Source organism: Aplidium turbinatum, chromosome 2 (assembly GCF_918807975.1).
Source record: "Aplidium turbinatum chromosome 2, kaAplTurb1.1, whole genome shotgun sequence".
Lineage (NCBI taxonomy): Eukaryota > Metazoa > Chordata > Ascidiacea > Aplousobranchia > Polyclinidae > Aplidium > Aplidium turbinatum.
In genome coordinates this window covers 15,238,159-15,251,795 of record NC_137473.1, presented here as the reverse complement: position 1 = coordinate 15,251,795, position 13,637 = coordinate 15,238,159, and the positions used below count along the sequence as shown (strand labels likewise).

Here is a 13,637-nt window from a genome sequence, read left to right as displayed (position 1 = left end):
TTTCGTGATAAAATTCATCTTATCTCTATGAACCGTTCGCTTGTACATATGTCCATAAAACATATCGTTTGTAATTTAATTTTCATGTAGGTTAAAAGCTACATATATATACGTGTGGTGTGATCGTTTTTCAAATCTGAATCGTAACTAAATGCACAAGAGAATAGAATGAGTGCAATTTGGAAAAAATGTCGATTTTTTTTCAAAGGCTTGTGATGCCAATATGCTATCTAAATTTTGTACAGTACTGTTATTCCAAAACAGGCATCAATCTTCTTTTTTTTAATATTTAGTGAATCTGTTTGAAAATATTTTCCTTTCTATGCTCCACAGACAACCTGGTGATGGTTTGAATGATGACCAATGTGGATCGAGCTACCAGCAGCAGGTTCGTATGCCACAGGTAACTTTAGTTCTGTCTGGAGATAGAATATTTGTCTGAGATAGTATGTTGGATAGTCTTCAAACATGAACTCCCACAAACAGACCACCAACACCTGTTTTCAACATGAACAGACCATCAAAATGACACAGGGAGCAAAAATCCTGTTTTGGCAGCTTCTACCATCTGAGAATGCTCCTACTGTCATGTAATGTTTCGTTTTCTCATTAGTAGCAAATCATATTTCCAAATAATTTAATATTGTATGTTACTTTAGGCAACTCCAAGTATTGCAGCTGATCGGGAGACCAACAACCCACAATCACTCAACCATGACCACGTAAAAGAGAAATCTCGTTCTGAAAAGAAAGAAAATTTTACCCGCAAATTGCGAAAGCGATCTGTTAGCTCAAGTAGGCATGATTGGATATCAATCTTTGCTTTTTCGTACGGTGCCGCTGAGGATTTGTAATTATGTTTAATGTTTTTTTAACATAAATTAGTTATTTTTGCTTTTGTGTAGTGCTGGACTGCACATATTGTGCTTACATTTTTTTTTTTATTGCAAACAGCAATGCAATTTAGTCGTATCATAATACGGTACCTTTTTGTGGAGTTTGAAGTGAGCAAGCTAAGCCAAAGGTGTAATTTCGACGACCATAACAATTGAATACATTGCTCGCAAAGACATCAATGTAAATTGCTGGCTGGTGTAATTACCTGATATTGTCAGTATTTGTGACGTTGTTTTGTAACGTCATCTTTCAGTTTGGTTTTAGCAACCACATGTGCTTTAGATTTAAAAATACCCCACTCCAAGGATCGGATATACACCAACAGTGGATTACTCAGCGATAAAACAAAACGACCAATTAAATAGCTTCTTTTTCCCACTGATTTCTTTTTCTTATACACTACAGTATACACCAACCTTGATTCACTGATTAGAAACTCCGATTACTGATCCACCGTTAAACTTTGCGCGAACTTACCCTCTATTAACTAATCAGTCGCTTAGATTAATCGGTCGCTTAAGAGATCAGTTATTTATGCATCTAACCCCTTTTAAGTATTTCTCTTCTGTTTTCCATAGCTTCTGAATCTCTTTCCGATTTTGAGATTACAGTGACCTCGAGTGACCTTGTGCAGCAAGGGAAGCCACCAATCATAGTCCACCAATCTAATTTGACCTCGGGTAAACCTGCTCAGGTATGAGCTATGCTTGTTGTGGAAATCATATATTATTATTTTAAACAATGAAGTTGTGACTTCATTGCCTAAGACGTGGATTGTCAAAATAAGATTCGTGGGCAAAGCTTGGTATAAATATTCTTCGAATGGTCTATTTAGAGTTGCCCGTAATTTAAGTTCACAAAATTGGTGGTCAAGTAAAATCATAATTCCGGTTTTATTCGTTTTTCAATTTAATTTATAGTGTTAATCTATCATAATAGGTTTTAAACTCATTTCAACCATAATTCCGCCACTTGTAGCACAGTTTGTTGATCTAAATTTTTAAATCAATTTAAGAGATTGAGGTTTTGGAACCTTGTTCATGGAGCAGTTGGATAGCGAATTGTCCATTTTCAAAGGCTTTATTGAATTTTTATATCAATTTGCTGGATCTATGTTGCAAAACATAAATCACTGGGGAATATATTAATATGAAAAAGTAAAATTCTGTAAAGTCCAATTTTAAAATTAGTTCGAGCTGATTGGTACTTTTCCTTAGAAATGCATCCATTCACAAGTTCATGCTCATAAAAACATTCATCCTCAAAATGAAGCCACGCAAACGGACATACCTTACACAGGTACTGTGGTAGAGAATTTTGAAACGTTTTATGTTTTTTAACTGTGCAATACGTCTTGCTACTATTAGGCTTGCACCATTTAAACGTTTGAGAATGAAAACTTTGTTGTGTTTTTAACGGTGAGTCCAACGGTTTTGTGTCGTACTTGTTGCTTTTAGAAAAGAAACGTCAGGAAAGTAAAAAGTTCGTATTCAAACAACCAAGTGAAGACGCAATGAAACGACAAACTGCTCATTCATTGCCTGATGTTAAGATGCCAACCGGTCAAAACTGGAATAAACCAACCACCTCCAGCGGTAAGAATACTATTCAAAAGTAATGTGTGTTTTGTGTATTGACAGCGATAGACACGTGTTTCGCCCATGAGGCTGGGCTCATCAGTATCGCACCGTATTCTTGTCTATTGCTGTCAATGCTTGCTACAAATCGGCTGCCGAGAAACTTATCGTTCATTGGAGGTCTGAATGGCTAGCGTGGAAACTACACCGTTATGGTTAGCGAAACGCAGCTGCTCGCTGTACTAGTGACGGCCGGGAAGAACGCTTCTTCTTCTTTACGTGTGTTTTGTGTATTGTTATTTAATTTCAATCTTTATTTAAGTTTTAGTGTAGTCCATAGGCATAAATCCACCTCCAGGCCTCGAAATTCACGGCGGACACGGCGGTCATGTCCGCCGTCACAGCATGTGATGTCCGCGGGAAGTACCATCTAGATCGGTCATATTTGTCCGCCGAGAATTAACACAGGAACCAGCGATACTAATCGTCATTGTATAGCACGAACAACTGTTGCGAGAGTATAATTTCCTGCGCATCTAAAAAATGTGAATACTGTATCCCTTAGCTTCCACTCAAGCAGGAAAACTTTCGATTTTTACGTTGCTTCAACGATTGACGACATCGAATCAGCGTAACAAAGGTGAATTCTTTGCTAAGAATCGATGGGAGTACTTCTACATTAATCACGCGCAACTTAGTTCAAGTCTTACGTCACAATGTCTGGCTTTGATCGAGTAATATTGATAAGGCAAGGTTGGTTACAAAATTAGATTCTACGAGTAGGCTACTACAGAAAAATTTGTTAAGTTTTGGTATTACCGTGAGAAAGAAAAGGCCAGAGAAAATTCACTTTCGTTAAATGATACGCAAAAATAAACCTAAAGAAAAAAGCCTAGTGAAACTTTGCACATTAGAAAATAGTAGCGTTGGTGTAGAAGTTTTCCGACTCGTGCCCAGAGCATTGTGACGCAAGAAGCCACACAACCTCGTTCGGTGGAAGTTAATCAGTTATGCGGCGTATTAAGCAGCTACGCAGCGCTTTGACTCTTCAAGCGCACGTCGTTGATCTGATGAAAGCATTTCAGATTGACTTCTTTTAAACCGTAGCTATAGTTATCAAATGGCGAAGAACTATCAAGATAAAGTGATTATACTGATTAAGCATGACGTTTGACGCTAAAACTGGTGTGTCCGCCGTGAAATAGCTGCTCAGACCGAGATAGCTGCTCAGACCGGACACGTTTGTCCGCCGTCAACAAAAACGAATTTCGAGGCCTGCACCTCACAGGTTATCAGGATTATTACTCAGATGAAGTAGGCTAGTACCACCTGACAAACATGTCTTCTTCGGTTTTCTTTTTATGAGAGATCTAAGATAGTTTTTAAACTTTCAACTTACCTGATATGTCTCTTTTAATTTGTGTTATTTGCATCAAAATTTATTTACTGTAGCTTTGTAGAAAAGTGAGCTTTCCTGTTACAACATTCATGCTCGTCTCTGTAACTGCTTTTTGTCAGCTTGGCTTTGGTGCACGTCTCGTTCTCAATTCTCATTGAGGACTTAGCTTTAAAGTTCTAACTTTTCATAAGTGGCCTTCAGCCATCTTATGAAATTTCTCGACTGTAAAAAAGTTTCTTGATTTAGCTTTTGCCCAACAGGTTTTGCGCTATACTTTTTACTAACACATTCATCACAATTTTGCACGTGTTGTAATTTAATATTATTTTCAGACAAAGGTTTTGGAGATCCTCCCAAGCAGAAAACCACTTTGGATTCAGGTAACGAATAATTTCCGTCACATGTATTTAATAAAACGACCCTGTTCTTGGTTAATTTCAAATCTCAGTCTGCATATTTTGCCGTATTCACACTGGTAAGCATTTAGTTGAAAATTACCTGACAAGGATTTATACGACCAATTCCAATGTGCGCTTTTTAGCTCTTCAAGAACAGTTTGAAACCGCCCGAGAAAATGCGCTTCGAAAGGAGGCGAAGAAGCAACAGCGAGCTCCGAAGTTGGCGCAAGTATTCACTCGAATGTCGAAGTCAAAGAGATCTCCATCGCCGACCAAACAACCAACTCGCACAGACGATATTACAAGCGTTGACCATAACCTTAATGTTGTGTTGAAGCACTCAAAAGATAACGCTGACATTTATCAACAAAGCAAACCGAAATATAGCAGGTAATTTAGTTTTCGATTCAGCCTTCGTTTGATTTAAGCAAAACCCGGTTTTGTCTTTGCAAGATTAAGCAACGGTGGTTTAACTCTTAGTTAGTGCAGGCAAACAGCTACGGCTACACTCTATCTATACGATTTAACGTATCTTGTATCCCGTATTGCGAGGACTGGACACTACAAGAGCATATCTCGATTAACGGAATTTTGCAAATGGAGTAGTTTACGGGCAATGACAATTCAATAACAAGCGAAAACCCTGCAACTTGGAGCGAAATCGCGAGGATTTAGCTTCGAAAAAGTCTTTGTTGCTTTTAAACAAATATATTTAGATCAATCAATTAATTGCATTTCAACATTTTCGACAATGTTCTTTTCAGGGAACGTACTTCAGAACGAAGTAGCAGTGGTAAACATGACCGCGGTAGACACGACGATGTCAGAGAGAGGTATCCAAACCTTATGTCATACATTTTTGCAACTTATTAATCAACTGGCTAATTCTAATATAAAATGAAAAACTGTATTTATTCGGTTAAATATTCAAAAATATGAGCAAACATTTTCAATCAGGAAGTGGAAAAATCGCGCAGTGGTTACCACCCCCCCCCCCCCCCCCCCTATATTAAACAAGTACGGTAAAGAATGCTTGGTTCACGGTACAAAGATCTTTTTTAAGGTTAATTTTGGTCATCTCTGTTTAGGGATCGCGGCCGCTCAAGAGAGAAACCAAAAGCGAGAGAGTCCAGTCCCGGTCGACGAGAAAGATCTCGCGAACGTCTGCCTAGCCCTGACCGACGAGGTCGGTCCACATCACATGATCGCTTCAGGTCACCCGAGCGAAAAGACCAACGTGGGTCACGTGATCACAGCATGAGCCCGGCCAGAAGAGCCCCAGATCGACCAAGGGACAGATATCGCCAAGACAGAGAACAGTAAGTTGGTGCACACTGCACATTCAACGTGTTTTGACGTTTTAACTTATTGCAATTTATACATAAAACATACTAACGTCAATGATTTTAATGTTTTTCACGCAAAAAAAAATATAAATACAGTATATTTATACCGAAATATGAACAAAAAATATATACCAAAGTCCAAAATAGAAACGATTAATTTTTTTCAAACATTTTCAACACACCGTCGTGGCCTTTTCAGGTATAACCTAGTAATCATTACATTTGCAACAAAACGTAACAGTTATTGCAGATGTGATTATTAGTAAGCTATTTCTGATTAACTAATTATCTGCAGATAGTGCACACCACTTCGGCCTTCCGGCCTCTTCAGTGTAGTAGGTACACTGGGTGTGGCCACGGAGATACATACCTCCGTGGTACCTAACCCCAAAAAATTGTACTACCGCCAACCTTGCGAAAGTGCTCAAACTGCAAGCAGTGAGCTTACTCAAGTATTTTAGTGTACGTTGTTTAGTCATTAGATTCCCAGTTTATTAATTGGCAACACTGGTAGGTTGAGCTCGTCATGTACAGTAGTTTGCAACACTTACTTTGGTAAATGAGTAAATTATATTATAATTAACCTGCTAAGAACTTTAGACTCAATCTATGTCGGTTACTGCCCTAGTTTTCAAGGAGAAAACTTTTTATCGAACATAGACAATTCAACGTTGGTCGGCTGCCTAGCCAAGTTGTAAGAGCCCTGGAACGACACTCAAGAGCATGTGACTGTGTCTTTGGCAAGACACTTATAGGCATGCCTGAAGGTGAACACGACCACTGGCTTTCCTGCCTTCCCGTCCACTTAATCTAAATTATCAACTACCGGGCAGAAGCCTGGATATAACAAAAAACGCTGAGTTTACAAATTTCTTTTAGCCCCAACCGCCGTGTAAGTCCACCTCGGCAGCGACGCGATGAATGCCCTTACCCAGAATCTCAACTCCATAGAAGAGAAGAGTTGTCGCATCACCGCTCCGATGAACCGGAGTGGGTGGAGCGGTTCAGGAGGAAGAGAGACACGGAGGATCCTGAATCCAACGATTGGCTCAATGACTTAAGGTTGGATAGAAATCATCTTTATACAAGATGGATGGTCATTTATTTTTGTTTAGATGCGAAACTTACATAAAACAAAAACGTACAGTGTGCACTGTGCATCCATTGAAAGAGTGCGAAAGACCGTAGCCCTAAAGGCTAGGAGGTCGTCGAGTCTGCACTCTCTTATTCAAGCAGTTATACGAAAGAAAGTATTGCGTTTTTAAATAGCAATTTTCACAAAATATATACGTACATTACAGGGATCAATAATAACTTATTTCTCAAAAAATCACACGACTGAGAACTGATGGTCGGGAGCTTCTTATGACTTTGTTCAGTCAATAGACAATAGTTAACTGAGTGTCAGTTGCCGCTGGGGATTCATTAGCCTGCTCTCACTTATTCCGTAAACCTAATGTGTCTAAAATGCTCAATTGCATGATCCAATGTGTCGGGCTGTGTTTTGATAGAGACATGCTTTAATCTTTCCGGCCGTGTTTCAATGGGGCCCATATTTCATTGTGTCGGACCGTTCCAAAAAAGTTCATCATTTTGATATTTCTAATTACAGTATTTCTTTTTGACTTTTAATGTGAACTTTTTCTATTCTTGGACAGTGCGGAAGCCCGTAAGAATCTCGCGAATCGTAGTTTGGGGAGCCCTGGTGTACTCTTGACAAGCCTCATTGGCTCTACGTAATGAAATCACTAATGAGTTGATAAAATCTCTCGGTTGATAAATTTGCTCCTTTGCATCTTTTTGTAATCAATATCTTTGTTGATATATTTTCAGCAAAGAATTTGACATCAACGAATATGAACGCAGAGTCAAGAGAGCTACCTCGTATAACAGCGATTTCGAACAAGTAAGTATGTTGCCATTGCCCTGCATTTACGTCCAGTCGTCCATCCAACGGATAAGTGACACATTTCTAGTCGGCAAAAGTGGTCATGTATTTATCGATTTAACGTCCCTAGCGTTTGTAGACGTTGAATCAATGTAAAAATGACCGATTTTGCTGGCTGGGTTATAAAAACTACTTTTTTTGCAGCCGCAAAGAAAACAAATGCTTCCAACAAAACTAATGGGGAAAGGGGGAGCTAGCTCCAAACCCCCCTCAACTCGACGCCCTCCCCCCGGCAACGATGATTGGATGAAGGATTTGAAACAACACAACAAGGTTGCCGAACGAAACCGGTGAGCCGCTTCGACCGTAGATGGATAATTCTTATGCTGCAGGATATAAGTTTTCGCAATTGGTCAACACGTCTGTTTTGCGATTTGATTTTCCAAACTGTAATATTTGTTTTTTGACACTCTTAAAATAGCGGAAAATACAATTTCAAGAAATGTTTGAATTAATTGACCCGCTTTCTGCAACAGAGTTTCATTAAAATCACTTAAGCATGATAAATTGAGAAACAAGTGCAGTGCATCTTTTGGTCTCTTCAATAGCTACCTTTGATAGCACACTTGCTATTTTATGTTGTTTCAATGACTGGTGTCGTTACAACGATGCAAAAAATGCAATTTTTTAAACTCGGTATCAGAGTTTCATTTTATTGTTTCTTTGTAAAATAACAACCTGGATTAACAAAAGAATATTATTTTCAAAGATGCATTTTTATTTTTGAAACATTTTGTTTCTCTTTTCGAAACTACAGAGTATTCTAAACAAAACATTTTCAAAGGAAATTTCTATTTTGCATGGGTGTTGTTTGACCATAGCAAAGAACGCATATAATACCTATTCCCCCACATTCATCGCCTTTCTGCATTCGACATCCAGCAAGTTCTAGAATAAACTTTGTAATTGTTATTGTGTTTTCACACATGACAGCTTTGGCTTCATTGGAACCAAATGATGGAGTTCGAAGGTAACTGGTATGCTTGGCACTCACGATTCACTGCTTGTTAGAATGGAAGATGCTTCAATCGTAATAAGTTTAATGTGGTGTCCCCTGCTTGCTAGTGCGTCGCTTTGGCTTGAGATAATAATTGTTTGGCAAGTTTTAATGCCATGGTTGATGGGCCGCGGTTCTATTTGTAGTGACGTATGTATTCATCACCAAATCAATTAAATACAAAATCGAGCATTGTGGTTCAATTTGATTTGAGTGTTTCAGCGATTCGGTTTCAGCTCTGAATATTGCTTTTTACGTTCGAAAAAAATGTATAATTTGCTTGAACAATCCGAAATATCCTCCCGTGAACAAGATGTTGTTTTGTTGAAGTATTGATGAATGGGCTTGTTTCTTGTACCATTTATGGTGTAATTGATTGTACTGTAGAATATCTTCTGAATTATTCCAACCACAAATCTACAATGTAACGTATTACTTATTCATTGAGAACTTGCTGTAATAGGATGACTTGTTTAGGCATACACTATTAGACCAGATTGGAGTTTCAATTTTGTTTGCTGCAATACGCAATTGCTATTGGAGATGTAAAACCGTAACCACCGCTTGTCAATATTAATTTGCTCTAATTCCAACTTATCTTTCGTTAGTGCTATAACACCATTTAGCCATCTGCATATACTGTAGTGTAGATATTAGTAGAAAATAAGCAAAATATATAAGCTTGTTTTCCACCGTCGATGGCCCACAGATCGGTCATTTTGTGAAATGTAGGAATTTTGTATGTATGTCGATTATACGTTGTAATGTAGTTGTTTCTATGTGAATGAAGTCCAAATTCACGCTCGGAGACTTCTCGCTGGTAATAAGTGGGTTATAGATCAACAGGGAAAGCCACCCGTCTCCTGCATCTGAAGAAAGATTGAAGTCTGTTGGTATTTTGAGAATAATTTGTCTACTCAAAGAAGAATTAGTTGACACTTCATTTCTGATAACCATTTTAATCAATGCACTCACATTGCACTGCATGTCCTCGTAAACATGTACTCATGATGCGGCGCGTATGTTTATATTGTTCTGTCATGACTAGCACCCACGGATAGAGCTTAGGGACTATTTTTGTTTATGTTAATAAGCATTGCGTTGTGTGTTAGTAAAACTAATGTTTTATTACTTCACGAAACCATTCATCAATAACCAACCAATTCAAAGGTAACAATATCTTCATATGTCTATTTTTACAGAAGTATTCATCCAGCAACATTGTCGCAACCGAAATCCTTCCCAGATTAGCAACACACAAGACAACAGGTAGACTGGCACAGCTATAATGGAACTCCCTCGTTTGTGTCCTCTACTGGAATTTATACCAAGAACAGTCGAGTTCTTGAACAAAAACATGAAATCTTCCAGCATTCATGGACTTCAAATTATTAAGCTGTGTGTTGTCTTGTATATCCATTCTCATTGCAGTTCGCAGTATCTGCTGTAAAGCACCTGATTTACGGCATATGAACCTACCTCAAAAACCTACCAAGGCAAAATCCAGGTCTCAGATACACATCATTGGCCAACATCAAAGGACGTCTCATTGCCTGCTGTGTTATAACATTAATCCTAATCTATATCTACCAATCAGGATTTTACTGTATGCGGTCATTGTTGGTTGATTGGAGAGTAAGTTTATCCGCGATCAGAGAACACCCCATCTAAACCTTAATCTTGGTAGTTTCGCGTGCTTGATTAGGGTGTTACGGGTGACATCACGGCACTTTTGCTTGCAATTGAAATGTCTAAATGATTCCGTCCACCTCTTGATACCTTCAGAATAGGGCACCTTGTTTCACTTGCACATTTCATAGCTTTTATTTTTCTTTAGTCGCTTACCAACTTCAGCGCTCAGTTATAATATTCAAAGCATGTAATTATATTAAGTAATTTTATTGTTATTAGACTTTATTATGAAATAGTGTCGCTAATTATTTCATGTATTTTCCACTTTTGTTTATGATATTTAGATTTAATCTTGTTATATATTATAATATTTCCTTCACAAAGTTTAGATTAAAAAACACAGGTCAATACGTAGAAGCTAAACTCAAGGATCAGTGAACGTTTCGAAGCTTGTTTCTTCTTTAACAGGTACCCAGACAGCCAATTAACCGCTTTTTTACAACGTCTGCAGTCGTAAAATGAATGTAAAAAACTTTAATTGGCTGTCTAGGTTAGTTACCAACAGTGGGCAAATGAAGACCGCTTCGTTTTCAAAATGTTTTTTTTGCTCAAAGTGAAGTGGTGCGCTGTTCTTGTCATTCCGACTGACTCCAACCATTTTACTTCTAACCTGAATGCTTTTTCAAAATGACAACACTATGACTTCACCATCAAAGATTTAAACTTTTGTTCAGAAAGAAAAGTCCACTGATCATTGACAGATCGGTGATAATTATTATGTAGGTTATTTCATGTTGAAATCGAATATCCTGAAAATCATAAGTTTTACTTTTGGAATAATTCTTAATTTTGCTATCAGCGCCATCTTTGTGAGTGTGACTATGATTTACAACTTGGAACTACATTATATCATTCTGCTGCATTGTGATACCAGTACTGCCTTTCGTCCATACTTAGCATGTTTCGCTTATTGTTAATGACGTTTCACTCCACCATTGTGTTGCTTTATAATGGGTACTTCGTTTCGAGACGACGATGCAAACAAAGCTTTGTTAGTAATGAATATCAACAGGCATTGTGATCATACAATTACATTCTTATTGGCTATGATTTTCTGCTTTTGTAGTCCGATACCTGTTTCTAACGTCGTCTAACGTTATAATTTGACCGCTATCATTTATGAAACAGCTCTGTTTTAAAAGGAACCTTTATAATGTTAATATACAGTAGTAGTTTTTAGGCGTACTCCCTCCATTGAAAGCTTGCTTGCTCAGTGCTCATATACATTGCTGAAATTCCGTTGTTTAGTAAGATGTATCGTAACGTTATTAAGTTCAGTACCATATTTCATAGCCTGTATTCGGTACGATGTCGTTGCACTGACTAGCTGCATATTATGTATATTAATTAATTTTATAATTATCGCTTGTTGAAAATAAAACGTAATCGCTCGCTCAGATGTAATCTTGTGAATATGTATCTGGTCTCATTTGTTGGCTTATAATGATATTGAGACAAGAGTTTATTTCAAAAGGTTATTTCTCCACCTGAAGTTCAACCGTGGCCCACAAATTAGCTCTTGATAGAAGAGGTGTATTGCAATAACACTAGCCTGCGATTTTCAACTTCAAAATTTTTCATTGACAACATGTAGCCTATTTGTGGGTGCTTTCGAATATGGCGTCCTTTTTATCAATTTTTTTTATTCTGGCTTATTACGACAAGAGTTTATTTTTCCATTTGAAGTTGAACGGTTGCCTACAAACCCATTGATTGAAGAGCTACTGTGATGATTTATCGAACCGACTCTTCGTCGTAGCACTGACGTGGTTAGACTGATCATTTCTGTGGAAGTAAATGCAGCCATGGTTAAAAATGAAATGCATCTAAAAACATAACTAGCTTGTTTCGTACCGGTACTTTCGATTACACAACGTGTAAAAGCGGCTTGGAAAGCATTTAGAGAACTGCTGCTGGTCTTAACATCGCGCCACCTGTCTTATAAGGCGCGTAGGAAGGTGTAGGCTAGGTCATAACACTTATGTAGGCCAACGGAGTGGGATACCATGCACTACGCCATTGTGCAAACTGGGGCCCGAAAAGCGAAATTATGTGGCCTAAGGTGTCCCACTTTTAGACGACTTTTCAGGAAAATTAGGTTCTGTTATTGTGTCTCTTATCCTCGGGGTGGGAGGGGGCACGGTTGTTAAGGGAGCCCATTTATTTCAATGTTTGGCTATTTGAACTGAAAAAATGATGCTACAAAAGCTCGATATTATAGCTTAAATATTACGCAAGCCCTATTTACCGAAACCCCAGTTAGCGGGACAACATTTCTGTTTAGGGGCCCACCCTCATTCATATTTAGTTGGTGCAGCGTTTTTCGGCATTTTAATATAAACAATGTTACTTGCTATATGGCTATCCAAACATACTGCATGATTTGTCACATTTTGCAGCAATTTCCAGATTATGCCAACTTTGGGCGACTGTTTAAATTAATTTTTCTAAAAATTATATTTTTTTGCCTTTACTGTTTTCCCCAGACGACAGAAGAGGTTTTAACATAACAATAACATCAAAGAAAGCAAAATAGTCAGACTGTTAATTTTTCAATAACACTCTGATTGAGCGTTTTTCAACTTATTTTTTCTCATTTGCTCCTGCTTAGGCTACCCAAGCCAACAAAAAACTTTTATATCATTAAAAGACAGCAAAAAGGAAATAGGCTACATTTCAGAAAATGTCAGACACTAGCAGTAGCTGTAATCAAAATGTGACAAATCAGGCCGCATTTCCAGTTGGCCAGGCTATAGCCTATAGGCCTACTATTATAAAAACTCGACATTTTATAGCTTAGGCTGCATCCATCGGTTTTGTATTATTATTTGGAATGACTATCTTAAGTCAGGGAACCCAATAAATCTTTTTCGTTATATTTATTTAGAGTGCGATAACTTTTAATCTTAGGACATTGTCTGTTAATCGAACAATTAGGCTTACAGATTTTATTTATCTGTTTAGGCCAACTATCATGCTTTTCATATTCACATAGGCTATCTAATAATTCAACGCTAAAGTACAGTGACATATGTAAAGGCCGTGAGAGTTTATATTTCACAAACAAATAGCCGCGGCTACCTACCTTACACCTTGGTCAGACTATAAAGTATAGCAATAGGCTTCTCTTCATAAAAGATTGTCAAGTTATATCGAACGTTTTACTCTTCCAGTAAGAAAATCCTGCGTACGCCACTAAACGTACCATCAATCCGCCTATTTGAAGCCAAAGACTGGCTGCTCTCTAGTAGCCTTCCAGTGTAGTCCGGAAACATCGTGAATCTGGGGTGGTAAAAGGATAGACCCTCAGCCCCAGACGCTCACACGACGACGACGAATCCGCCTATTTCATTGGTTTGAGTAAGCTCACTGCGTCGTCTACG

At 38.1% G+C, this 13,637-nt stretch overlaps 1 protein-coding gene across 1 annotated transcript in view; it reads left to right on the top strand.

Moving 5' to 3' along the window:
- LOC145788355 (uncharacterized) overlaps nucleotides 1-11,653 on the top strand; it is a 31,600-nt gene extending 19,947 nt beyond the window's left edge. The window contains exons 11-23 of the mRNA XM_082600130.1: nucleotides 334-388; nucleotides 660-795; nucleotides 1,476-1,591; nucleotides 2,115-2,196; nucleotides 2,355-2,492; nucleotides 4,206-4,253; nucleotides 4,415-4,661; nucleotides 5,036-5,104; nucleotides 5,360-5,590; nucleotides 6,497-6,679; nucleotides 7,451-7,523; nucleotides 7,710-7,855; nucleotides 9,765-11,653. Of these exons, the coding sequence (XP_082456256.1) occupies nucleotides 334-388; nucleotides 660-795; nucleotides 1,476-1,591; nucleotides 2,115-2,196; nucleotides 2,355-2,492; nucleotides 4,206-4,253; nucleotides 4,415-4,661; nucleotides 5,036-5,104; nucleotides 5,360-5,590; nucleotides 6,497-6,679; nucleotides 7,451-7,523; nucleotides 7,710-7,855; nucleotides 9,765-9,813 (1,573 nt within the window). The 3' untranslated portion in view covers nucleotides 9,814-11,653. The remainder of the gene's footprint in view (nucleotides 1-333; nucleotides 389-659; nucleotides 796-1,475; nucleotides 1,592-2,114; nucleotides 2,197-2,354; nucleotides 2,493-4,205; nucleotides 4,254-4,414; nucleotides 4,662-5,035; nucleotides 5,105-5,359; nucleotides 5,591-6,496; nucleotides 6,680-7,450; nucleotides 7,524-7,709; nucleotides 7,856-9,764) is intronic.
- The last annotated feature ends 1,984 nt before the right edge of the window (nucleotides 11,654-13,637 follow it).